This window comes from Pavona decussata, unplaced genomic scaffold (genome assembly GCF_977016875.1).
Source record: "Pavona decussata unplaced genomic scaffold, jaPavDecu1.1 SCAFFOLD_1247, whole genome shotgun sequence".
NCBI classification, from domain to species: Eukaryota; Metazoa; Cnidaria; class Anthozoa; order Scleractinia; family Agariciidae; genus Pavona; species Pavona decussata.
In genome coordinates, this window is record NW_028146001.1 from 2,792 (window position 1) to 27,604 (window position 24,813).

At 40.9% G+C, this 24,813-nt stretch overlaps 2 protein-coding genes across 2 annotated transcripts; both read right to left on the bottom strand.

Annotated features, from left to right (window-relative positions):
• Positions 1-666: 666 nt before the first annotated feature.
• On the bottom strand, positions 667-3,901 carry LOC146448227 (uncharacterized). The gene is made up of 2 exons (XM_085102680.1): positions 3,400-3,901; positions 667-1,918 (listed from the first exon to the last, which is right to left on the bottom strand). The coding sequence occupies exons 1-2, from the start codon at positions 3,883-3,885 to the stop codon at positions 815-817; spliced, it is 1,590 nt and encodes a 529-aa protein (XP_084958806.1). The 5' UTR covers positions 3,886-3,901; the 3' UTR covers positions 667-814.
• Positions 3,902-8,819: 4,918 nt separating this feature from the next.
• On the bottom strand, positions 8,820-13,269 carry LOC146448228 (uncharacterized). The gene has a single exon (XM_085102682.1). The coding sequence runs from the start codon at positions 13,227-13,229 to the stop codon at positions 9,057-9,059; it is 4,173 nt and encodes a 1,390-aa protein (XP_084958808.1). The 5' UTR covers positions 13,230-13,269; the 3' UTR covers positions 8,820-9,056.
• Positions 13,270-24,813: the final 11,544 nt, after the last annotated feature.

Below are 24,813 nucleotides of genomic sequence, written 5' to 3' on the forward strand. Positions count from 1 at the left end.
GACTTACTTAGTAATTATTTGTATTAAATCATGATAGTTAACAGCGATTACTAGAACTTGACTCCTAGGATATGCTGTAACTACCCTTAACAAAAGCATGTATATACATTAGTCACTTATGCAGGTCAACAATTGACATTTATGGGCAAATATTACGGGAGCTCACCAAAATGACAAAAAAAAAAACACTTCTCCAAATCGTCTTTTACAACTGAAACACTTAATTATCATGACAATCTCTTGTTATATAGCAGATGTTGTCTAACTTAATAAATGAAAGTAGTTTTGGGCAGCGTGCACACTTGATCCTTGCGAGCACCTTGTCTTAGTACAATACTTTGAAATCGATAACAGTGCGACAATGGCTTCCATTATGCCGGTACCCACACAGACAAATGCACACATAGTACTTGGCACTGCATATTGCATGACAACATCTTGTACTCAGGCAGTAAATGAGGAATGGGCATGTGCACATAATTTCCATTAATGTCTGTGTGTGTACGTTCCCCTTAAAAATCCCTGTTGTTTTCCCTTAACCAACTCTGTTACGGCACTTTATTATATCTCTCAGTTAGTACGCGCAGTGTGATTGGTCAATATTGCGGGCCTTAATTTTCTGTACGGCCCGCTAAACTTCAACTAATTTCCTTTCCCGCGCGCCCGATAAACCTCAGAGATATAATAAATATCTTACTAACCTCGCTTTCTTGGTCCGTACTGTCAAGTTTACGGACCTCGAACTCGGTAAGTAAGAGGTAGGTATGTTCAGAGACGTTGAAGTGGAACAGCTACAGCGAAGGGCCTCACAATTTTACGTATGTACTTGGACACCTACCAGGTTTGTTTTCTCTTCCTCTTCAACATCATCCCCTGAATCCTCTGCATCATCCCCCACATCCTCTGCATTCTTGATTTCGGCCATCTCAATTCCTTCAGATTTTTCCTTGGGGTTTCTACCTGGGTTGGCTTTGCCAGTCACGTAAGGCTCAATCTTGTTAAGGAGCTCATCGATTTTGTTCAGCAGTTGGGTTATTGGTTTGACGGAAGTAGTCCTATCTTTCCAATACATCCAGGAAATTCTACCAACAGCGAATAATAACACCGTTTTAACGATATCATCTGCAGTTTCCCTTCCAGAAAACGACTGCCCAGCCAACACTGTAAGAACTACAGCGAGGCATAGGCCAACAAAGGCAGCTGGAAATATCAAACAGCGGTGAATAGTATCCTCTGCATCGCGAATAGCATTCACTGAATAGAATGCGGCGACCCCAACAAAGCAGACAATTAGCAAAACCGTCAACCCCCAGGGTGGGTTTATCATGATCCCAATTACCAGCCAGAAAAAGTGGTATAAAATTAAGTTTGAGCATGCGATGAAGGACGATCTGCGATAAATTGTGATTTTCTTGGCTTCGCCACAGAAGTCACACTTTGCACAACACTGTACAATGCATATCACAAATCCTTCGACAATAATCACTGGAATTACATAAATGTCTTCTGGGACTGAATTAGCCAAATAAAAAGTTACCACAAAAATAGCAACAATTTCAGTGGGCAACAAGCAATTGCATAAAAATTTTGCAGAGAATATTGCTGCATCTTCTCTATTACTATATGTGATAAGCTTACGATTACATATTACGTTATTCTCATTTCTTGCTTCTTCTTCGGATATTTTTACACAGCATACATAACCCTCTTTACCGGGTTTATTTCCCAGCCAATCTAAGGCAAAGAAGGCTATTATTGGACCGAGAAGCAAAACAGAGTAAAAAGAACATAATAAAATTGGTCTGGTATAAGGACTCATTCCTGGAGCATTTATGTTTGGTTCATGTCCCTGTATGACACACTCAGCTGTATTCAATCTTGAATCCCGCAGCTTCGGATTCACAGCAAGATCCTGCAACTGTGGAACAGACAAACAACACTCTTAAGGTGCATTCTGGCTTTTAGGACAATCCTAACAATTCTTATCCTGGTTAAGGAATAACACTGAGCATGGAAAGAAAATCAGTTCCCAAAATGGAGGAATTCCTCTTATTCTCAGAAAACTGTATTCCGTTCATTCAGCTAATAGATGCAGAATGAACGGGATACTAATCTGTTCATTCTTGTGCTGATCTTTCGGTTGTGGGACTGGGATGGCTTTCGGTTATGGGGTTTGTTCATTTTGGCTGATGTCCGCGGGGTAATTGTCTGATTATTTGACTGGTCTCTCATTGACCTTAGTGGTTTCGGCCTTGCGATCACTCCTCTTTCTGTCTACCTGACCCCTCCCATGCCTCCGTACGGTTCAGCCATCTTCACTAGTTCTTCTACTGACACGGTTTTCAGAAAAAAACAATTTTCTTTTTGCATGGGCTTAATACTAAAAAGTTAAAAATTTAAAAGCTATATTGTAACAAGAGAAGTTTCCCTTCATGTTTTAATATTAAAGCTGCAGCGTAATTATCTTTCGAGAAAGAGATTTTAAATTCGGAGCTTTCGCTTCTACCACAGAAGCTTCATCAGCAAAATGAAGTGTAAAAGCATGGCTGGTCATCTCACCTTTTTATCATGTCATCCTTTCAGATCACGTGACAAAAGATGGTTGAAGACCGCTGGTAGATCATATCCTTCATCTCTGTTCAGTTCAGATTGTTTCCTTCTAATAAAGATTGCTTTATAATTCTTTGAGCGCATCTTTTTAGCTAGGGAAACGTCATAGGGCTAACCTCTAGTTTTTCCTTTTCAAGATGCAGTTTTATTAATTTATTTCCCTCCTCTTGAAAAAATATTATATTATGTTATGTTATGTTATTTAACTTGGCGCTTGAAATCTGTAGGCTCTATGTCCAGGATCAATGTCTGTTCCCAGCAAACTGAGTGTCCCATCCTGTACAGGGTGTTCACAAAAAACAGATGGTGGTTGCTTACTGTGATCAGACAGCCTCTTCCCCATTCCGTGAGGTGCAAAGCCATGTTTTTACACTTCATTTCACTGATGACCCTTTCGTGATAAAAGCAAAAGCTCCAAATTTAAAACCTCTTTCTCCAAGGAAAAGATTGAAAAAGAATTTACACACGGAGATAAGAGTGAATTTTGCCGCTAAAAAAGATTTCTTAATGCTTCCATGTGTATTTTTCTCAGTCCTTGATCGAGCATGCACTGACACATGCCATCAGCTTTCACCAAAGCGTGTGTGCAAAGACTGTGTTGACAGCCACCTTCAAGTTAGTCAAGAAAGTCAAGGAATTCCTTATAAAGCAGGTGCAGTTGTTGTATCTTAAAATCTTTAATAAATCTTCCAGATATATCCCATTAATTTACATTATAGTAGTAATATTAGCATTATTACTGTTAATGTACAATGTTTTATGTACTCATTTTTTGAAAAGATTGCTTACCTCCGATAGAGCACGCATCAGCATTCCATCAATTACACTGGTCCTTTTCTCTTTACTTGTTGACACATTGCAACAAAATAATGGAATTTGTATGTTAAGCACCTGCGTTCGAGGGTTCACCAAAATGGAGCCAAGTGAAAAAAACTCCAGGATCACATCGGGGATGGCAACATACAAACAGGACATACTCCATGTGTATTGAGCTGGTGTAGAATTCTGAGTTTTATCAGGTCCATACACATTTGCAAACACACGAACAGATGATGGCTTCAATCTTCCAGGATATAGTGCATATGAGATATTAAAACTATTGTCTGACTTTGCTAGGCTTTCAAAGACTTGCACATAAGTATAGATGCAGGAGGTTGAATTGGTGGAATCCGTACAGTTATTGATGATTTCAGCCTTAGAGCTGTGTTGTCCAAAAATCAGCACAATGTGAGGTAACATAAATAAAATTGTCTCTCGGAAGTGTAGCGTCGACATGACTTGCTGTTGGTATCTCCTGAATAAATAGACAAAAATATGTATAATCAGTGCACAACAGTATAGTAATCATGAGTAATGACCAGGGTAAAATATATAAAACATGGACCCAGGTCCGTGGACCACCCATGTGCACCCGGTCCATGGACCACCTCGTGGACCCGGTCCATGGACCACCCCTGTGGACTGGGTCCATGGACCACCCCACCTTGTACAGTGATACACGTTGAAGTGTTTTTTGACTGAAATAGTAATAAAATCTTTAGAATTATTACCCTCGCACTCCCCGTGATTCATTTTCAATGGATTAAATTGATTTTGAGATGTATGTAAGGGAGGGATTACTCCGTTAAGCTAAGACAGAAAGGGCATGTGTGAAATATGAAGCCACTGATTTCATCTTGATATGTGATGATGAGTTTCATACAGGAGATTTATTATACCTAAGATAGTTCTGATGCTAGAAATCTGTGCTATTCATAGTAAGTACATAAATTGCACATGGCTGTTTAAGATGCATTTCCTGACATTTTAGAAGGGCCAAACATTAAATTTTTACAGTGGAGCATACCCCCTCCCCCGGACTTTTTTTCGCTTCTCACTCCAGAGAAAACCTAGCTGTGTTCCATGGTATTTGTTAATTATATATTAGAGGTAACATGCATGATTAAATTTGAGGGTTGTTTCAGTTTTCCATTCATTTGTGTGTATGAAAATGATGGCTTTGTTTAGGAGTGAGGTGTGCTGGGGAGGGTTTGTGTGCTTAGATCATGGTGTCCACTTGGAGGGAGGTGCAGATGTCATTCCAAAATCCTCATCCTCATCACAATTTCCTCAAGGAAACTTGACTGTACGGGTTAGCAAGAACAGTTTGAATTTGGGGCGCATAAATTATCTTGAAAATTGAATCAAAAGGAAAAAAAGTGTGGCCTGAGAACAACGCTTCAAATCTGTTTATATTCATGGCATCGCATCACCTTTTCGCGGTAAAATCCATGATACGGCAATGGGGCAAACGTAGTGTAAAATACTTTGTATGGTAAATTTGGGGATTTCAATACCAAATAACTTCTGTAAAATTAAGTTTCTGCCTTATCTATGAATTGTAAATTTAAGATATGATGTAGATGATTTACCTGATAAAATTGGAGGGGTGGTCCATGGACCGGGTCCACATGGGTGGTCCATGGACCCGGGTCCATGTTTTGTTTACGTCCCTTTATAAACCACCCATCAATTTTCGCGTGATTTTATTGGCTACTTTACGTCACGTGGTGCAAATTCACATGACAGTTATCACGCAATAACCCCCGCCTGCGTCGATATTTGCCCTTCAATTATTTCCATTGAAAAGAAACAAAGCCAGCCGAAAAAAGCCAGCTCAAGAGTTTCACCTTTTCATCTTTATTATTTTACATGGAAGAAAAATAAACTCGTTTTGTAGATGTCCAGTCATGTTTACAGCAAAAAGCTGGTCGCAAATGCCGTTTCGGAAAGTACAAAAATGTCAACAAAAACATGCTGTCAACGTCTTTGAATTAAGGTGTAGAAAGTTACGAGTAGACTTTCAGATTTAGTCCTACGCAAACTAAGTCATTTTGGCAAGTTTTGGTCCAATCACAGTGAAAATAAAGTTCCTGTAAACCAATCAAATATACTTGTTTACGTCAATCGCGCGCATCCGCCATCAGATCAGCACTGGCTTTTTTTTACGAGCGGTTTTCGCGCGATATAAAAATTAATAGGTGGGTTATAAAATAAATAAACCCCTTTCTGCTAGTATGTCAGCTGATAATGTCCTTGGCTGAGAAATTGTCCTCAAAATTTCACATTTGCCCTCGAAGCGAAATATTCTGTAATAACCACAGCGGCAAAAGAAACTCCAGCATTCTGAATTATTAACACGCTTTATTAAATGAACAACAAACGAAGAATTTTTATAAATATATTCTTTATTCGCCTTCTTTCATTCAAACATGTACATTATAATCATACAGTCGAACCTCCCGTAAGCGACCACCCATAATGTCAAGGATATGTGGTCGCTTACGGGAGGTGGTCGCTTACCAGAGGTCAGACCACAGGGGGTCTAAATTTCGGGTAATTTACATGTGGTAATTGCGGAGACCACACCCTTTTGCTAATTGCTTATCGAAACCCAAAGTAATAACTTTTCTTTAGACTGCCTGATTTAGGAGCAAAAAGTAAACGGCATTTTTGCAACGTTACATTTCAAGCGTAAAACATTTACAACTTTCGCGTTTGTTTGTTTGTTTGTTCAGCTGACGTTCTTTATCGCCACAATTTTTCTGTTGAGTAATACAAGGTTGAATAATACAAGGTTGAGAAAGTCATATCTTGTAAATAGCATGCATGTACATGCATGCTATTTACAAGATAAGAGAGTTTCTTTCCTACAAGGGATTCAACCTGATTAAAGGTTATTTCAGTGTGCACTATAGTGCTTGTGTATGTTATCAATTGTTTCAAAGGTAAGCTATTTCGGGAGACACTTCCGGTAGCTTCGGCTGTGAGATTTTAATACGGCGTCCGTTCAAGACAAAACACCCTGAAAACCATACCCTGTCGGGCCGCACGTCCTCGTTAAGGTCATATAAGGGAGTACCATCCCCCCCCGGGTCCACTGTAATGATGTGGGCCAATATGTTACAGCGACACATTTTGCAATTTCCCCCAGTGAGAGATACAGCAGATTGTGTGTCAAGTGGTCGCCTACGGGAGGTTAAAAACAATTGAAAATTTTAAACAATCATCTCTAAAAGTGGTCGCTTACGTGAGGTGGTCGCTCACGAGAGGTGGTCGCCTACGAGAGGTTCCATCTATAGTGATTTGACTTGAAAACTTTTGGTTTTTTGGAAAAGTGGTCGCTAACGAGAGGTGGTCGCTTACGAGAGGTGGTCGCAAGGGGAGGTTCGACTGTATATAATATGTAATATCTCATAGAGTGTGGCCAATGTGCGAGCCAGCGAGCCAAATGTGTGAGCCATGCAAGGCAGACGTGCGAGGGATGAACAAAACATGCGAGGCATGCGAGGCATAAACAACCCCCAACATAAATGCTAACCGTTAAGCCAACCGGGGAGCTATTTAAGCTAACCTGAGTGCTATTTAGGCTAACCGGAGTGTTTTTTAGGCTAACCTGAGTGCCTCGCATGGCTCGCTGGCTCGCAGATTGTCAAGACCCTATCTCATAAGGCAGGAGATCTAGCAAGCTCTAATGAACTTTTTAAAAGATCTCAGCAGTATTAATACAATCAGAAGCATATAACCTTATACCGAAGCATACTGGTCTCGAGAATCCCACAGAAAAATAGGGGGGCTGCGAACAGTCTAGTGAGTTCTTGGAGCGAGATTTAATTATAAAAGTAAACGCTAAAAGCGATCGACGGTTCGACCGTTCAACGGTCCGTACCAAGTTCGGTGTTCAGGATAACTTAGAATAAACCCTGATATTAATATGCAATTGTAATGTCTTTGAATAACTAAGTCGCCAAAGTGCATGAGAGTGCTAAAGTCAATTCACGGAACCAATGTCCGCCAGAATACGGAACTGCATCGAGTGTTGTCACCGATGACCTATCCTAAGCTAGTAAGCTTTAGAGACTTAACTTTTTTATATTGGCTTGAATCCTTTTTTGACCCACAAATGACCTGTGATGTTAAAAAAAAAAAAAAGAGACCCTGGCCCCGGCCCCGGCCCCGGCCCCGGCCCCGCGTTTTACTGACACCCTCCGCAGCAGACGCATTTTACGCGTATGTTTTGGTTCGCTTAATTCAATACAATACAATACAGCCATATCCACAACATTTACAGCACAAGATGAAAAAAATAAAGAAAGTTAAGGAAAGAAGATAAATGGCGAGAAAACGTGAAAGAAACCGCGAGGCTTATAACAAGTCAGGCTTCCTCACTTAAAATTGAGGCCTGCACTGTAATAAAGGAAGCGGGAAACTAGCTAGTGAAAGTATTTACTACTTTAATTAATGTCTTACAAGAAAAATTAAGGTACAAGTAAAAAAAATAACACTCAATCTGCACGGCCTGCACAGTCTGCACGGTCTGCAGTCTGCAGTCTGCATGGTCTGCGTTTCAACATGACCGTTACAAAACCCACTTAACTGAATTTATCAAGTGGAATGTTATTGTTGATACTGACACTTGCCACTTAAGTACAGCTCCGACGTACTAATTTAAATACTCTGTTTTTTCAAAGGATTCTATTGATGAAATAAATACAGTTTTAAATTTAAAGTTTTTCTTTCAATTTGTGGTGGTCTATTATATGTCTATCTGCGTACCTTCGTACCTTTAAAAACTTTCACAACCCAGTTGGTTGAACTTTTGGTGGCTTTTGCTTCTACGTCAACTAAAAGTTGGTCTCTTTGTTCTTCAGTTAGGCCAGGAAACCTTTACTCCTTTTCCCTTCTTTGACCATTTTCATTCCTGATATCGTTGTCATTTGCTTGAGTATACAGAAAGTCGAAGTTGAGGTTAAAGTGGGGAATTTCCTCAGCCATAATGGCGGACCGGCAGATTTTTTTGCTTTCTGCGTTTGGCAAATTTTTGTGACATAGCTTGCGTGCATATGTTGCGCTATAATGCACTCTGACTTGTGACGTATGCTGCGTGCTTTATGGAGATATAATGAATTCTCTTGGACCAATCAGAATCACATTTTCATGTTGGCTATTTTATAAAAGAATGTATACTTTCATTCTTGGTAAAAAAAGTTATGAAATATGCTGGAAGATTACCATGATAATACCAACACATGAAAATCCCAGTTAAATAAATGTTTAATTCATAGATATCGAGTATATTTAAAGACTTAAACAGGGATCCTGAGTCTTCTGTATAATTTGAGAAAGTGATAATTCTGTAGAAAATATTCCACTCCACTCAAGAGGACTGTATAACGTTCTTTAATAAACACTCGCAGTTACGATCTCCTTCAATAGTCAGTCGTACAAATCCTTCTATACTCAGTCGAACAAATCCTTCTCGCTTATTATTTGATACCGGTCAAAATCATTCACATGTCAATCAAGTTTACATTACACATTCACTACATTTCATTGTCGCTAATATCCGGTTTCCGACACTCCCCCCACCCTTGACTCACTTTTGAGTCAAGGATGAACCGCTTCGTTTAGTCATGCTCAGAATTCAGTAGCATGTCCTTCGTCTTCCAGGCAGCATCTAGCGCGGCAGCTCGGCGAGGTCTGTCCCGCCTTGTTACTGCAGTACCTCCCTCATTCACTCTCGGTGTGTCTTCCAGTGATGCTGCGCGGACTTCTAAGGGGAATAGCCTTTGTACAGGCCTGCTCATGCGGACCTGTTTCCCCTTTGTGATCACTCTCACACTCGCTCCTCTTACCTCTTCGTCCTTTCCTGCAATGAGGCTTTCTACAACTGCTAGCTTCCAACTACCTCTCTTTGTGCCTTCATTATAAACTGTAACTAAATCTCCTACCTTAGGCGACTTTCGGTTGGAAGAACCTTGCATCTTGTGACACTCTCGTAGATCCGTCAAATACTCTCTCTGCCATCTCTTCCAAAAATGTTGCAACTTCTGGTTCAGATACTTGTATCGCCTTGCACAAGTGCTCTCACTCTCGTCTTCCTCTTCAGTGACTTCCGGCAATGATTGAAGTCTTCTTCCGTAGATCAAGTGTGCGGGAGTTAAAACTTCCCCTTCGGGGTCGTTATACTCGTACGTTAGCGGTCTAGAATTCAGAGTGCCTTCCACTTCCACAAGTACCGTCAGCAACTCATCGAAAGTTAACCTGGCATTACCGATTACCTTCTGAAGACACCTTTTAACGCTCCCAACCATTCGCTCAAAAAATCCACCCCACCATGGGGCCCTCTCCAGGTTAAAACGCCACTCAATTCGTCTGTTCTCCAGTTCTGCTATTATCTCGGGGTGACGGTAGAGAGTTTGCAGTTCTTTCTCTGTCCTTTTGAACGTCTTGGCGTTGTCTGACACAATCAAAGTGGGTGTTCCCATTCTGGCGGTAAATTTCCTCAAACAACGTAGAAAGGTTGTTGCTGAAAGATCCTCCACTAGGTCCAAGTACAAAGCTCTTGTCACACAACACGAAAACAGGGCGATGTATACCTTTCTCATCTGTTTACCTCTAGCCTTCACGTACAATGGCCCGGCGAAATCCACGCCAACCTTAGAAAACGGAGGGGACGGTCTCACCCTAAATTCCGGTAAGCTAGAAACCGGTGGCTGCGCAAACGACGTTCCTTCCAACTTCTTGCATACAACACACTGACTGAGCACCTTCTTCACTAATTGCCTACCTTTTGGTACCCAGAATCTCGAGCGCAATTCCGCCAGCGTGCCTCTCACTCCGCTATGCAAGACTCTCTTGTGGCACTGTTGAATCTGCAGGTACGTTAAGCGATGGTCTTTAGGCAAAATTATCGGCTCTTTCGCGTCTTGAGGCAAATCTGAGTACTCCAAACGCCCTTTGCATCGAAGTACACCATTGCAATCCTCCGACAGTCCAAATGTACCGACCAGTTGCTTGTAGTTGTCGTCTCGTTTCAACTCTTTCTGTGCCACTTTAATCCAGTCATTTTCCACCTCTGTTAACTCTTGTAATGTGAGGGCTTCTCGCTTCCTTTCTTCTTTGGTCTTCTTCTGAACGTTGAAACAAAAGCGTTTAATCCACGCTGTCACTCTCAAAAGCTTTCTTATACAACTGTACCTGTCAATCTGTACAACTCTGTCTAAACCGAGAGGCGTGTCAACTTGTACTGCCAAAACTGCGGCTTTACGTTCTTCCTCACTGCTCTCGGTCGTGGGTTCAATCGCTTTCACTGTCGGCCAACTGTCTTCTTTCTCCTTTAACCACATCGGACCATGCCACCACAACTCACTTTGCTTAAGCTCCAGCGCGGACACTCCCCTCGATCCAATGTCAGCTGGGTTTTCTTCACCCGGACAATGACTCCAATCTCCCTTTTCACTCAGCTTTAGAATCTCATTGACGCGATGTCGGACGAACTGTTTCCATTCCCCACGGTTCATAATCCAATGCAGCGCAGTCATGCTGTCCAGCCACAATCTCGACCGCTTCACTCCAGCCTGATGAGAAAGCGCCGTCTCCACATTACTCATAAGCCTCGCCAGCATCAGCGCCGACATGAGCTCTAGCCTCGGTATCGACAACTCCTTCAATGGAGCGACTCTCGTCTTCGAAGTCAACATTCTTGTGTATCTTCCAGTACTGGTTAGGTACACCAGGTAAATAACAGCACAGTAAGCTTTCTTGCTTGCGTCCGCAAAGCCATGGAGAGAACAATGCAGTACTTCTTCGCGCAAATGATCCCAAACACATCGGTGGATCGTGATCGTTTGACAATCTAGGAGACTCTTGATCCAACTTTCAACACCTCGCTTGACTTCACCCTGAAGTGGATCGTCCCAACCACTCTTTTGACGACATACATCCTGAAACATAATCTTAACTTTCACTGTAACCGGGCCCATAATTCCCAGTGGGTCAAAGATCCCTGCTAGCAGCCTTAAGGTGTTTCGTTTCGTGGCAGGAAGGCCTTTTGCGCGTTCAGCAATTTCCGTCAAGTCAAAACTGATTACGTCTGCTTCATAGTCCCACGCCAATCCTAACACCTTCTGACCCCTACAGCCTAGCCGCATCCCCACCGATGATTTGGCATAGGTGATGTCTTCTTCACTTACTGAACCACTGTCCACTTTCGCATCGGTTTCTATCCTGGCTCTGACCTGGGAATCGTTGGTTAGCCACTTCCTAAGATTGAAGCCTCCGTCTACCATTCGGTCATTGGTCTTGCAGTACAGCTCTACAACTTCTGCCGACATCGCTCCACCCCCCACAAAATCATCTACATAAAACGAATCTCTCAATTTTTGCACAAATTCTGGGTCACATTCTTCATACTTCTTAAGGTGATGTCTAATTGTGGCGTTAAGCAGAAATGGCGATGCGTTAACTCCAAATACAACACGACAAAACCGGTATATAACAATACGAGACAAATCGGGAGGTTTTTCCATCCACAGAAAACGCAAACAATCTCGATCCAGCACATCGACTTCAACATTCAAAAACGCCTTTTCTATGTCCCCGACAAGTACCACTCTGTTCTCCCTGAATCGCAACAATATATTGAACAGCAAAGGATTCAGCGAGGGCCCAACATGCAAGCAATCATTCAAGGACGTGCCTACCTTACCTTCCCTCGACGATGCGTCGTACACAACCCGCACCTTCGTGGTTGTTGACTCCTTACGTATCACGGCTTGGTGTGGCAAGTAGTGAACTTTAGGCGCCTTCTCCAGCTCTACCACCCTCTCTATTATCCCAGCCTCTAGTTGATCTTGTATTATCGACGCATACTCCATCAACACTTCCGGTTCCTTTTCCAGTCTAGCGACCTGGGTCTTGAGGCGGCGCAAGCTCGTAGCGTAGTTGCTTGGGAGTTCTGGGTGCCCCTCCTTCCATGGCAATCTAACGGAATACCTGTTCCCTGTAAATGACACACTGTTTACAAACGCCTCGTGTACTTCGTCTTCAGACTCAACGATGCCTAGTGTTTCCATATCCCACAGCTTATGGACGTCACTCTCTAAATTTAGGCGTTCTTGGCGAGCACTTCCGATCAGATTAACTTGCACCGAACGGGCTTCGCTCCCATTCCCCGAGCTCTTCATGGGACCTGACAGTACCCACCCTAATTCCGTTTCCACGGCAACAGGCTCGTCTGGTTTGCCCCTGATTGTGCACCCTTTCTGGAAGCTCCACAAGTAATCCGCGCCAATCAATACATCGATAAACATTTCTTCCGTTCCCTTACTCACGTCTGAAAACCACAGGCCCTTAAGGTAGGGGTATTCATATTTTGCAATCTCTACGTGGCTGTTTTGAATTGTTGAAATTTCAGGCACTACATAGGCTTCTATCTCAATAACTTTCTGACTCCCTAAAGCACTCACCTTCATGTGTACAACATCTCTTAGCTGCGTATCTCGGGCGGTTTGTCCAAACGTGCTAATCCCGAGCCAATCTTGGCGAATCACTCTGAGCTGCGCGTGCTGAGCCACTCTGGCGGTCACGAAGGAGCGATGACTACCTGCATCGAACAAAACCCTAACCTTCCGCGGTTCTCCCTCCCCGCTAACAGCAGCGCATGCTGTTTGTAAGGCTACGCGCCCACCCGTACCCACGTGCAAGCTACTAGGACTAGCGGTAATTGGACGCGCAACTGGCGCAACTTCGCATACAGAAATGTGGTGATTTCGGCCACAATTATTACACAACTCCATAGATTTACAGTCTCTCACACGATGTCCTTTCCTCAAACACTTAAAACATCTAGCGAATTTGTATAGAATGTCCGTACGTTTGTTTACATCAACTACTTTAGGACAGTGTTCATGGGCGTGTTTACCCAGGCAAAAGGCACAATTATCCGTCTCCTGTCTCGTATGCAAGGTAGTATTCGTCGAGGTTCCTCTCATTCTGCTGTCCCTGCTCCTAAATGCACTCTGTTTCTGGTCCGGAGATCCAGCACTCGCGGTCACCACGTGGTCATGGTCTTCTCTTAGTTCCAGTTCGTTCAAAAATGCGGTCAGCATTTCCTCCATGGACCAGCTTAGGAAATCCGTGCCCCGCGTGATAGTCAGTCGAAAGGCCTCGGGTAATTTGTGCAGTACGGCCGGTACAACCACTGCTGAGTAGGTATTTTCATTTACGCTGAGAGCCTTTAGTCCTCGGAAATGTGTTTCACAACTATCATATAACTTTCTCAACCGCGGGGTGTCCTTGTCGTTAAAAACGTGTGGCAAATTGAGCAGATCATTTACGTGCGCTCTCTGAATGGCAGTTTCTTTCCCATATCGTTTCTTTAAAACCTCCACGGCCGCGGTGTAGTTCGCTGAAGTGAGGGAGAACTCAGCGATTGTCGATCTCGCCGGTTCGACAACTAAACTCCGCAGGTATGCAAACTTATCTACCGCTGCGAGGCTTTCATTTTTGTCGATGGCGCTTTCGAAGGAATCCCAAAACTCCTGCCATTCTTGTATTCTCCCGCTAAACTTCTTTACTTCCAGTTTAGGCAATTTGGCTGTTTTCTTAGGCGCCGGCGAACTAGCGGGAAATTGTGATGTCGACGCGTAAAACCCAGGGAAAACATTCTGACCTTCAGTTGGCATCTGTTGTTGAATTGGGGGCGGTGGCGACAATTGTTTCAATGCGTCTTCCATTCTGTCCACGATTCTGTTCAAATCAGTTCGCACAGAATCACTCCCTTCAATCTCCATTTCCATGCGCCCTTCTACTTCGTCATCGTCACAACTCGCCATCAGATCAATAATTTCTTCGTCCAGTTTCTTTAGTGATTCAATCTTTTGTTGAATTGTTTGAATGTTATCTTTCAAATAAAACGCGTCCACAGAGACAGTTCCATCTGCTAATCGTTCGCCGATACGGTTACGGAGTTTCGTAGCCGCTCCTCTCAAGGATCCTCTAATTTTTATTTTCTTTGCAAGACTAACCTCGATTGCTTTGTTACTATTCTCTGTACCAGCAGCTGTACTAGCTGTCGGCGGCACCGTCCCATCAGTATTCTCCATTGCGTTGCCTTTCTTTGACTTTCTAGCGTTCTCTCGTCCAAAATCTGGCCATATCCGGCTCGTTCAGGACCACTGTGTAGAAAATATTCCACTCCACTCAAGAGGACTGTATAACGTTCTTTAACAAGATGCCTGCTATACTGGCATTACGCGTGATGCCCGGACTGATTCATTTATTCCAACTGTATGCTTCGCCGATTGATAAAACTATCCTTGCTAATGGAATAGTTTGAGTCACGACGATCGCGTTACGTTGTTCCCCTTGTGTTACGTTACTCAGGTTTTCAAGGGAAATTGCGGGAATTCCATTGCGATAACGTAAGCTTCTCAATGACCTCTTCTCTGCCTGCAGTCGTGGACTAAGACTGTCAAAGAAAGCACGATTCCTTCGCCAGGAACTCTCCAATTTCCACCGTTTTAGATGTCGAGTGCTTCTTAGAAGTTATTCTTTCGATTTACTGCTTCAAAATGGTGAAATTTCCGTTTGAAAACGGCACACTTGAGTCCAGAACATGTTAACAATATGGCTCCACAATTTAATGCAGTTTTAATGAAGAAATCAAATGATGCGTTGACGTCACACAGGTAAGGGTGAGTGGGTCCCCTCCCTAGCGATAAGAATGGATTTTGATTGGCCTGCCTTTGTTAAAGACAATCAGAACAATACATCCCGAGTAGGAGAGGGGTGAGTTTAATGAATAACCAAGATGCCTGCTATACTGGCATTACGCGAGATGCTGGGGCTGATTCATTTATTCCAACTGTATGCTTTGCCGATTGATAAAACTATCCTTGCTAATGGAATAGTTTGAGTCACGACGATCGCGTTACGTTGTTTTCCGTGTGTTACGCGACTCAGACTATCAGCGGAAATTTGTGGAATTCCATTACGATAACGTAAGCTTCTCAATGACCTCTTTTCAGTCTCGCGTCGTGGTCTAAGACTGTCAAACAAAGCACGATTCCTTCACTAAGAACTCACCAATTTCCACCGTTTTACGTGTCGGGTGCTTCTTAGAAGTTATTCTTTCGATTTACGGCTTCAAAATGGTGAAATTTCCCTTTGAAAACGGCACACTTGAGTCCAGAACATGTTAAAACAATATGGCGCGACTTAATCCGTCTTTAATAAATATATCAAATGATGCATTGACGTCACACAGGTAGGGGTGAGTGGGTCCCCTCCCTCGCAATATAAGCGACAAGAATGGATTTTGATTGGCCTGCTTTTGTTGAAGACAATCAAAACAATACATCCCGAGTAGGAGAGGGGAGAGTTTAATGAATAAATTAATGTACCGATTTGTGTATACGACGAAGAAAAAAAAAAAGAAATCGACCCGTTTTAAGACACGGTATGCCCCCTCAGGGCATCCCGCGTAATAAACACTCGCAGTTACGATCTCCTTCAATAGTCAGTCGTACAAATCCTTCTATACTCAGTCGAACAAATCCTTCTCGCTTATTATTTGATACCGGTCAAAATCATTCACATGTCAATCAAGTTTACATTACACATTCACTACATTTCATTGTCGCTAATATCCGGTTTCCGACAAATTCTAACAATTTTCTTCTGTAACATGAAAAAAGACTTTAGCCTGGTAGAATAGGTATTTGCCCAATAACATTGCAATATGTTAAATATGGATAAATCATGATGTTATAAAGTGTTAAGAGTAATTTGAGGGATAAATAATGTCTTGCTTTGGCCGTTATGCCAACCATTTTTGAGACTTTCGTTGAAATATGATTAATATATTTCCATGAGAGTTCTTCATCAATGATTATTCCCAAGAATTTAGTATACTTGACTTTTTCAATAGGGCTATCATTTAAAATTACATTTGCATTATAATTTAGCCTATTTTTCCTAGTTTTGAATATCATTAAATGTGTTTTATTTACATTAAGTGATAACTTGTTGGCAGTTAACCACAATGCTACCTGTTTTAGTTCTTCATTCATAATTCTGATGAGAGTTTCTAGATCATGATGAGTCACGAATAAGTTTGTGTCATCTGCAAATAGTATAAAAGATAATGTATTTGGGAACATTTGGATATATCATTGATGTAGATTAGAAACAAAAGAGGCCCCAGCACAGAGCCTTGAGGCACTCCACAACTAATTGTTAAGCTGTCTGATTTTGTTGTTTTATATTTAACAGCCTGTTTTCGAAACTGTAGATAATTTTTAAACCATTCCAGCACTATTTCTCTTATTCCATAGAGTTCTAGTTTATGCAGACAAGATAACATGATTCACTGTGTCAAATGCTTTGGACAGATCTAAAAATACACCCATCATGTATTGATTGTTTTCAATAATTTAGCATTTGTTATCTTAGTTACTAGGTCCAATATTGCATGATTTGTTGAATGCTTTTTACGGAAGCCATAAGTACTGATGTTCATTTAGAATATTATATTTGTCTAGAAACTTTATGATTCTCTTATACATCAACTTTTCTAATATTTTTGAAAAACATGGAAGCACGGAAATGGGTCTATAGTTTGAAAATGACCCCTTATCATTTGTTTTAAATATTGGTGTAACAATTGTCATTTTAAATTAATTAGGGATGATTCCTGTCAGAAAGGTTTGGTTTAAAATGTATGTTAGTGGCTTCACTACGTTATCTGAAATTGCTTTTATCACCCTTGGGGGCCTTTCATCATAGCCACCTGATTTATTGACGTTCGATTGATTAAATTCTATCTTGACTTCATTTTCCGTAGTTGCATGGGTCTAAAAATATTGAGTCCTGATTATTCGCAGGTAAATAGGAGCTAAAATTCACGTTGCTTGGTGGTATTTTTTCAGCTAGTTTAGGTCCTACATTAACAAAGTATTCATTAAACTTATTAGCTATTTCGTTAGGATTGGTAATTATGTTACTATCCTTCATAAAATTGTCTGGCAATTCTGAACTTGATTTATTTTTATTAGTTATGTCATTTATTAGTGTCCATGTTTGTCTTATGTTGCCTTGTGATTCTTGAAATTTACCGTTGTAATACAACTTTCTTGCAAGTCTTTTAATTTTGTTAAAATTGTGTCGATAGGTTTTGTAATTTTTTTCATTTGTATTGTTTGGGTTATTAACGAATCTTTTATATAGTTTATTTTTAAGTTTCCTCGAGGCCAGAATTTCTTTTGTGATCCACGGGGTTTGATATGACGTCTTAAAACTAATTTTTCGTCTCATTAGTGGTACTGTTTCAACAAATGCATTATGCAATATTTTCTAAAATGTAGTGTAGGCATACTGTGGGTTTTCTTCTCTGTATACTTCTTTCCAGTTTTCACATTTTAGTTTTTGATTTAAGAGTTTGAGAGTTTCACTTGTTATCTTTCTATATTTTGTTTCTTTGATATTTGGGGTCGTGTTAGTATTTAAGCTATGGTAGTCGCTATTTGAAAAATAGGTAGGTGATCAGAGATATCTGTTAATAGTAGACCAGTAGTAAAATTATCTTCAAAGCTATTAACAAAAATGTTGTCTATTAGTGTTGCACTTGTACTCGTTATTCTAGTGGGTCTTGAAATGAGTGGGTAAAAAGAGGATGAAAACATGTAATTTATAATATCATTTGTATGTCGATTTTCCTCAACTTTAAGCAGGTCAGAATTTATGTCTCCCACAAGAAAACACTTTTTTCTGGGAATCCAATTTCTGAAGTAATTGTAATAAGCTTTCCTTAAACTGATCTAAATTATCATTTGGATGTCTATAAATTACTCCTACAAGTATATTGTCCGGTCTTGCCAGCTCAACAAATTGTGATCCTATTACATCATCTATGTTAATCGATAGGTCATGTCGTTCACGGTACTGGTAGGATTGCTTTACATATAATCCCACACCACCGCCAATTTTATGATTGCGTACCCTTCCCACAAAGCTGTATTGATATAATGGGAAATCATTCACATTGTTGCTATTTAACCATGTTTCTGTTAAACCTATCACTGTTAAATTTGTGATCTAAGGAATCAAGGTAGTCAACAAAATCAGCATGCTTAATTGTAATGCTTCTTATGTTGCAATGTAAAATCGAAAAATTTGTCTCATTGGTAGTTCGTAACAATTTTTTTAACTTCTCTTCATCATAGTAATCACAATTATCAATATGATGTATGATGTGATTGTAGTAATTATTATCTGGGTCTAGATTAGTGTCCATTGTTAGACATGGTTTTCCCCGATCATCAATTGAAAAGGGGTAATAAAGGTTAACTGTTTAAGTTTCGCAAAATCATGGTCGTTTAGTTTGAGGTTTGACTGCTTGATTATGTTTTGAAATTGATCATCATGTAAATTACAGAAAGCGGCGAAGAAACTGCGATGTAGCGTATTGACAAAGTGAAGCGATTGAGCTGGGTAAACCGAAGTTCACTGGAAAAACCGACTGTCCTAAAGCATAAAGTGGACGAACAAACTTTGAAGGTAGACTAACTGCTTTAGCCGTGAAAAGATATACTGCCCACTAAACGGCCAAAAATTCTATAAAGACTGCTAAAACTTGTGAACAAAAATGTGAATAGTTTACACCAAATTATGTAACTACAAATACCACCACAGGGGGCCCACACAAACTATGTGACCGTTTGTATTTTGAATTTATAGAGGCAATGTATGGGAATATTGAAAATCCTTGTATTATCGTACTAGATTGCGATAGATATTCTCATTTAACATTAAAATAAACGTAGTTTTACCTTAAATGTTGTGTGTTGTCGTTCCTGAGGTTGAAGACGGCGATTTTAGCCATTTGAAGGGTCATGCCGAACCCTTCAAATGGCTAAAATCGCCGTCTTCAACCTCAGGAACGACAACACACAACATTTAAGGTAAAACTACGTTTATTTAGATGTTAAATGAGAATATCTATCGCAATCTAGTACGATAATACGAGGATTTTCGATATTCCCATACATTGCCTCTATAAATTCAAAATACAAACGGTCACATAGTTTGTGTGGGCCCCCTGTGATACCACACGCACAAGATATTGACCACATTTCTACACAAAATAACACAATTACCTTAATGAATACGCGTTTAGTTTCTACATAACCATTTTTCGGACAATCTCTCAGCCGCAGACATTATCAGCCGACATACCAGCCGCCTGAAGGGGTTTATTGCCCCCGCAGGGTTTTTGCCCCAGAGGTCAAAACCTAAGGAGGCACTCTAGAATTCCCCGCGTGTATATATACAAGGAATCTTTTAGCAAAAAAAACATAAGAAATGTGTTTGTAGTATGGGAAGGTTTCCCGATTTGATGAAACTTGGCGTGCACGGTGGTCTCGGATAATTTTCTAGCAAGCGCGCAAGGTGGTGTCAGAAAGTTGAAATACTTAACAATAATTCGCCGAAGGCGAAGTAAATATTGGTGAATATTCGCCGAGACGAAGTTGAGGGGAATATTCACCAATATTTACTGAGCCTGAGGCGAATAATTGTTTTAGTATAATTACTCAGGTGATTATCAGAGAAAAACAAGAACCGTCCAAAAAATGTCGATTTTGTTTGTTTGTTTCAAATAGACCATTTTACAGTTGTTGCTGTGTTACCTGGCTTATGGCTGGAAGCGAGGCTGCTGGTGACCTTGTTTTGATACAAATCTCTTTACTTTTCTTATGCAAATGCAGGCTAGTTTGCATCACAACAACACAATTTACATGATAAAAACAGTGAGGTCTGTATCATTACAAGGTCACCGGCAGCCTCGCTACCATTATTAGGCCTGGTCACTGAGTAAGCAACTGTAAAATGGCCTATTGTCACGCGTCAATGAACAGAGACGTGCAGTCTGTCGATCACATGCTCAATTGAAATCACATGCGCAATCGATAAACTGCACATGCCTCAAGCAGAATGTCAGTATTCTTTAACTGCCGCTTCATTGAGACAAAGCACTGACTTCTGTGAATGAATGTTGGGTTTCTCCGACGCGTTTACTAAAACAGATGAAGATGAACCAGGCTGTTTGGTGTAAAACTTGAGCTGGGATCACAAGTGTCAGCGATAGCACTTTATCGCACAATTTCTTGTTGACATGATGGCTTTGCCGGTTAACAGACGTTAACTCTGTCTTAAATTCGTTTTGTTTGTGAAATCATTCTGTTAATAAAGAAAATCTTGCTCGGATTTAATTTAATTTGTTGTCTTCATTTTAAGTCCTTGACATCGAAAACATGCAATTTACCATGGGTTTGTACAGGCCCGCAAATGATCCCGGCCCGCAAATGATCCCCGAACCGGAAATGATCCCCAAATTGAACCGCAAATGATCCCCGGACGGGAAATGATCCCCAGATTGAACCGCAAATGATCCCCGATCGCCTGACCATAAATATTGAACGGAATGGACTCAAATTTGGACAGTGGATTTAAATGTTATATACTTTGTTTTTTTTTCCTTAATAACACACACCAGTCGTTATATTAAGCTACATGAATGCAAATTTCACAACTTAAATTATAATGTAGCAGCTCAGTGCAACAGAACAATTTACTTTATATAAACTGGACCATACATGCCAGTTGTTCTCTCAGATCAGGTGTGTAGCCTGCGAACTGAACGCAGACGTATTTCCGGCTGTCGAGATTCCCTCCGACAGCCGGAAATACGTCTATGTTCGCAGGCTGTCAGGTGTGTCGCCTGTGAACAATAAGTAATTGGGTGCGTCGCCTTTGCTTCGTGAGCCGGCTAACTCTGATATATTTAATAGAAGTTTCTTCAGAGGGAGATTTTGAACTCGGCCGTTCTTATCTCGGGTGTATCGCCAGTAAAGGACGAGCAATGGGGTGTGTCGCCTTTGGTTTGCCGTGTTTAATACTTGCTGCACATCGACGATAACTTTATTTTACTCCGGATTTTCTATTGTTCGGAGGTTTTTGACTGAACCGGAAATAATCGACTGCACGCAGTGAGTGAGTGTTGATTGCTGTGAACGTTTTACAATGGGATGGGTGAAACTAATGTGGTCTTAAACTGTCAACAGCACTCCCGTAAACAATAGACCTCCTATAGTGATCGAGGAAAAATTTGGATGGCAAACTCGGTTGCCAAGCTAAGGCAAGCGGCTCCCCATGGAGGGGGACAATGGTCTTCTGTAGGTCTATGCCGACGACAGTGTGTTTTGTAAAAAACAAAATAGACAAAAAAAAGACTGGGAGTCCAACTAGCTGCAAAACGAAAACGAAGGACAAAATCAACATATTACGCGATAACGTATGGACGACCGAGGCTTAAACTTTCTGCTTAATACTAAGATCCGATTAAGAACAAAGGCGACGATAGTGGGTGAGATTTGACTGCCATCTGAAGCGCATTGACCGATTCTCCTTCCTTTTTCGAAAAAATAAAAATTGAAAAAAAAAAACTTACGAAAATCTTAATTGACCTGCTCTTTAATTTGGAAGAGTTTCGTACAATTCGTGCACATTTTAGGCATTGTCATGGTATAAGTAAATCATATACATGTATGTTACTCTTTATAGGTAAATTGTTCTGTTGTACTGTGCTGCTACATTATAATTTAAGTTGTGAAATTTTCATGCAGATAGCTTAATATAACGACTGGTGTGTGTTATTAAGGAAAAAAAACAACGAAGTATATAAAATTTAAATCCACTGTCCAAATTTGAGTCCATTCCATTCAATATTTATGGTCAGGTGATCGGGGATCATTTGCAGTCCTATCTGGGGATCATTTCCCGTCCGGGGATCATTTGCGGTTCAATTAGGGGATCATTTCCGGTCCGGGGATCATTTGCGGGCCGGGATCATTTGCGGGCCTGTACAGGTTTTATTACAATTAGCAAAATTTTCATATCTTGCCTTCGAAAAGTGTCACCTCGGACTTAGCTGCATCTTTAGTGTCTTTCGGAATTGCATTTTCTTTCATCCTATTTACTTCTTTCTGAGAAACATCAACAAATCGCAAAGCGGCCATTTTGAAAATTAGTGCTCCCGCTATAATCACCTCGCGCGAGGTGATTATAGCAGGATATGATGCAATCCTCGACCAATCAGATCAACAGAATCTCTATAATCACCTGAGTAATTATACAATACTACATGATTGAAATAGATTTACATTATCTGGTTTACATGTATATAAATAGATCGTAATTCATGATATTTTCTAGCGATACATTATTGCAAGTTTTTTTCATGTTTTGCCTCAATATTACACAAACAATGTTGAAATACAATATTGTATGGTTGTCATAGATTGTCACATTGTCAGATTAACAAAGCAGTGTGTCGACTATTTCTATAAATATTAACTTCAATAAAATATTTGAAACGTCAAATTTACAACAGTGTATGCACAATATTTATATTCAATACAAATCGTCAAAAACAACTATTCAAAACCGGGGGCAGCTCTAGTGAACACTATTTTTAGTTTACTAAATATACAGTACAGATTGGCCGCCGTGAAAACCCTCTATTTTGCGGACTTGGGGTGCCTAACACTCTCTATTGAACACTACAAAAGAATGTTTTTGATCCGCGCAGCTTACCTGCTAACAGTGTGGGTGTGTAAAATGCTAACTATCTGACCTCCGACCACTGAACACTTTTCACTACCCAAAATCCTCGTCGCCCTGTAAGGATCGCAGCAATCCCAGAACGCCCTGTGCTCCGCGGGATGCTTTCGTGCACCAGAAATGGCGGAGAAAATGCTGAAGAGTTACTACACCGTATTTGGAAAATCAAAGGCGCCTAGGGCAAACAATGATATCTCAGAAGGTAAGTTGCTAGTGAAGGTATTGTAAGGTTTTGTAATGGTAATAGTGGTAATAACTAAGAAATTCAAGCCGGTCAAGCTGTCTGTTATGTAAATGCCACACTTAATCAGTATCCCGGAAGTTGATTATACTGCAGTTGATCTTAGTAACAGTACCAGCGGTATAGTTAGCCACGTTACGTGGGATCATGAGCGGCGAGCTCGCTTACATATAAACGAGGGAGTTACCGTAGGCAGTTTTACCTTCTTCTGCTTCTGAAGATTTTGAAAGGCCCGGATCCAACGTCTTTTAACTTTCCACGGGGTGTTTCTAAAACGAAGACCGAAGACCCAGCGATCTAAACCTATACAGTGTGGTTTCTGACCACGTAAATGGTATCCTCCTACCAGAGAAGGTAAATTATCCTGACAACCCCCCCCCCCCCCCCCCCAACACTCCTCCAACTTACTTACTTCAACACTGGGAGAACATTCACCAAGATTTTTTGTTGCAAAAGTGAAGTATTGACTGTTCAGGGGCAAAGAAAGTCTAACTGAGCTGGTTATTACAATTAGACAGATGTATTTGAGCTGAATGTTATAGCTAGATCCTATGAAAAAAAAGCTTCCAGTAAGTCTAAACTGTACTGGTACCGGGGGGGCACTTGACCCATGTTTGGGTATAGGGGTGCCGCTGGGGGTTTGAAACCCTGACCCTGTTTAGGACGAAAATAACCTTAAATACCTACCCTGTGTAGGACAATGTCCTCTATTTTAAGACTCTATTTAGGACAACATCTAGCTCTTGTGTTACACAAGTGTTTATTGGCAATAGTAATAACATTTAAAGGCCCACTGTCACTTACCGGACGTGATGTTTCACGCATTGAAACGCGAATACCTGCAATCACAACAGATAAAATAATACACTTCCTAGAAGTGATGGCGAAAAAATCCCAAAATTTCGCATTAACAGCGGTGAACCTATACCAGTTTTGGTATATTGAATGTTTTTTTGGGCCAGCGACGAAGTGAGTTTTAGTTCCATTGCTTTTCTCTCTGTGGAACTAAAACTCACTAGAATCACACTAAATCGCTCCATAAACCACGTAGAAGAAAGAACAACAGACAAGGGGGTTCAGGTAGGGGTTTTTTTTATCGAAAACTCTTTGACATTTTTTATATTGATATAGGAATTTTTTTCCCATACAAATCCTTATAATTTGGCCATTACATAATGGTCTCTGTGACGCTCAAAGGTTACGGTCTATATCTCTCATCGAGCTTGGGTTACCTGAGTTCAAAGAGAGGGCAATCACAGCGCCAGAGGTGTTTCTGCGGGTCAAAAGCCACTGCATACTGTAGAAGAAGAATTGATTTGCGAAAAAAGGGGAAGAATGCCACTAAACAAGCCGCCCAAAACGTTGCGTCAAGAGATTTGTTATTATAAGGTCGAGTTTTTTTGCTAACTGGGGTTAGGATGGCTGGAGTAATCAGAAATTTTTGGGAAATCAGCTCGCTG

Excerpts from the sequence above, each read along its gene's own strand:
- LOC146448228 (XM_085102682.1), bottom strand. The coding sequence starts at position 13,229 with ATGGAGTTGTGTAATAATTGTGGCCGAAATCACCACATTTCTGTATGC.
- LOC146448227 (XM_085102680.1), bottom strand. The coding sequence starts at position 3,885 with ATGTCGACGCTACACTTCCGAGAGACAATTTTATTTATGTTACCTCAC. Across the intron at positions 1,919-3,399 it reads TGATGCGTGCTCTATCGGAG|TTGCAGGATCTTGCTGTGAA; the intron begins GTAAGCAATCTT and ends TCTGTTCCACAG.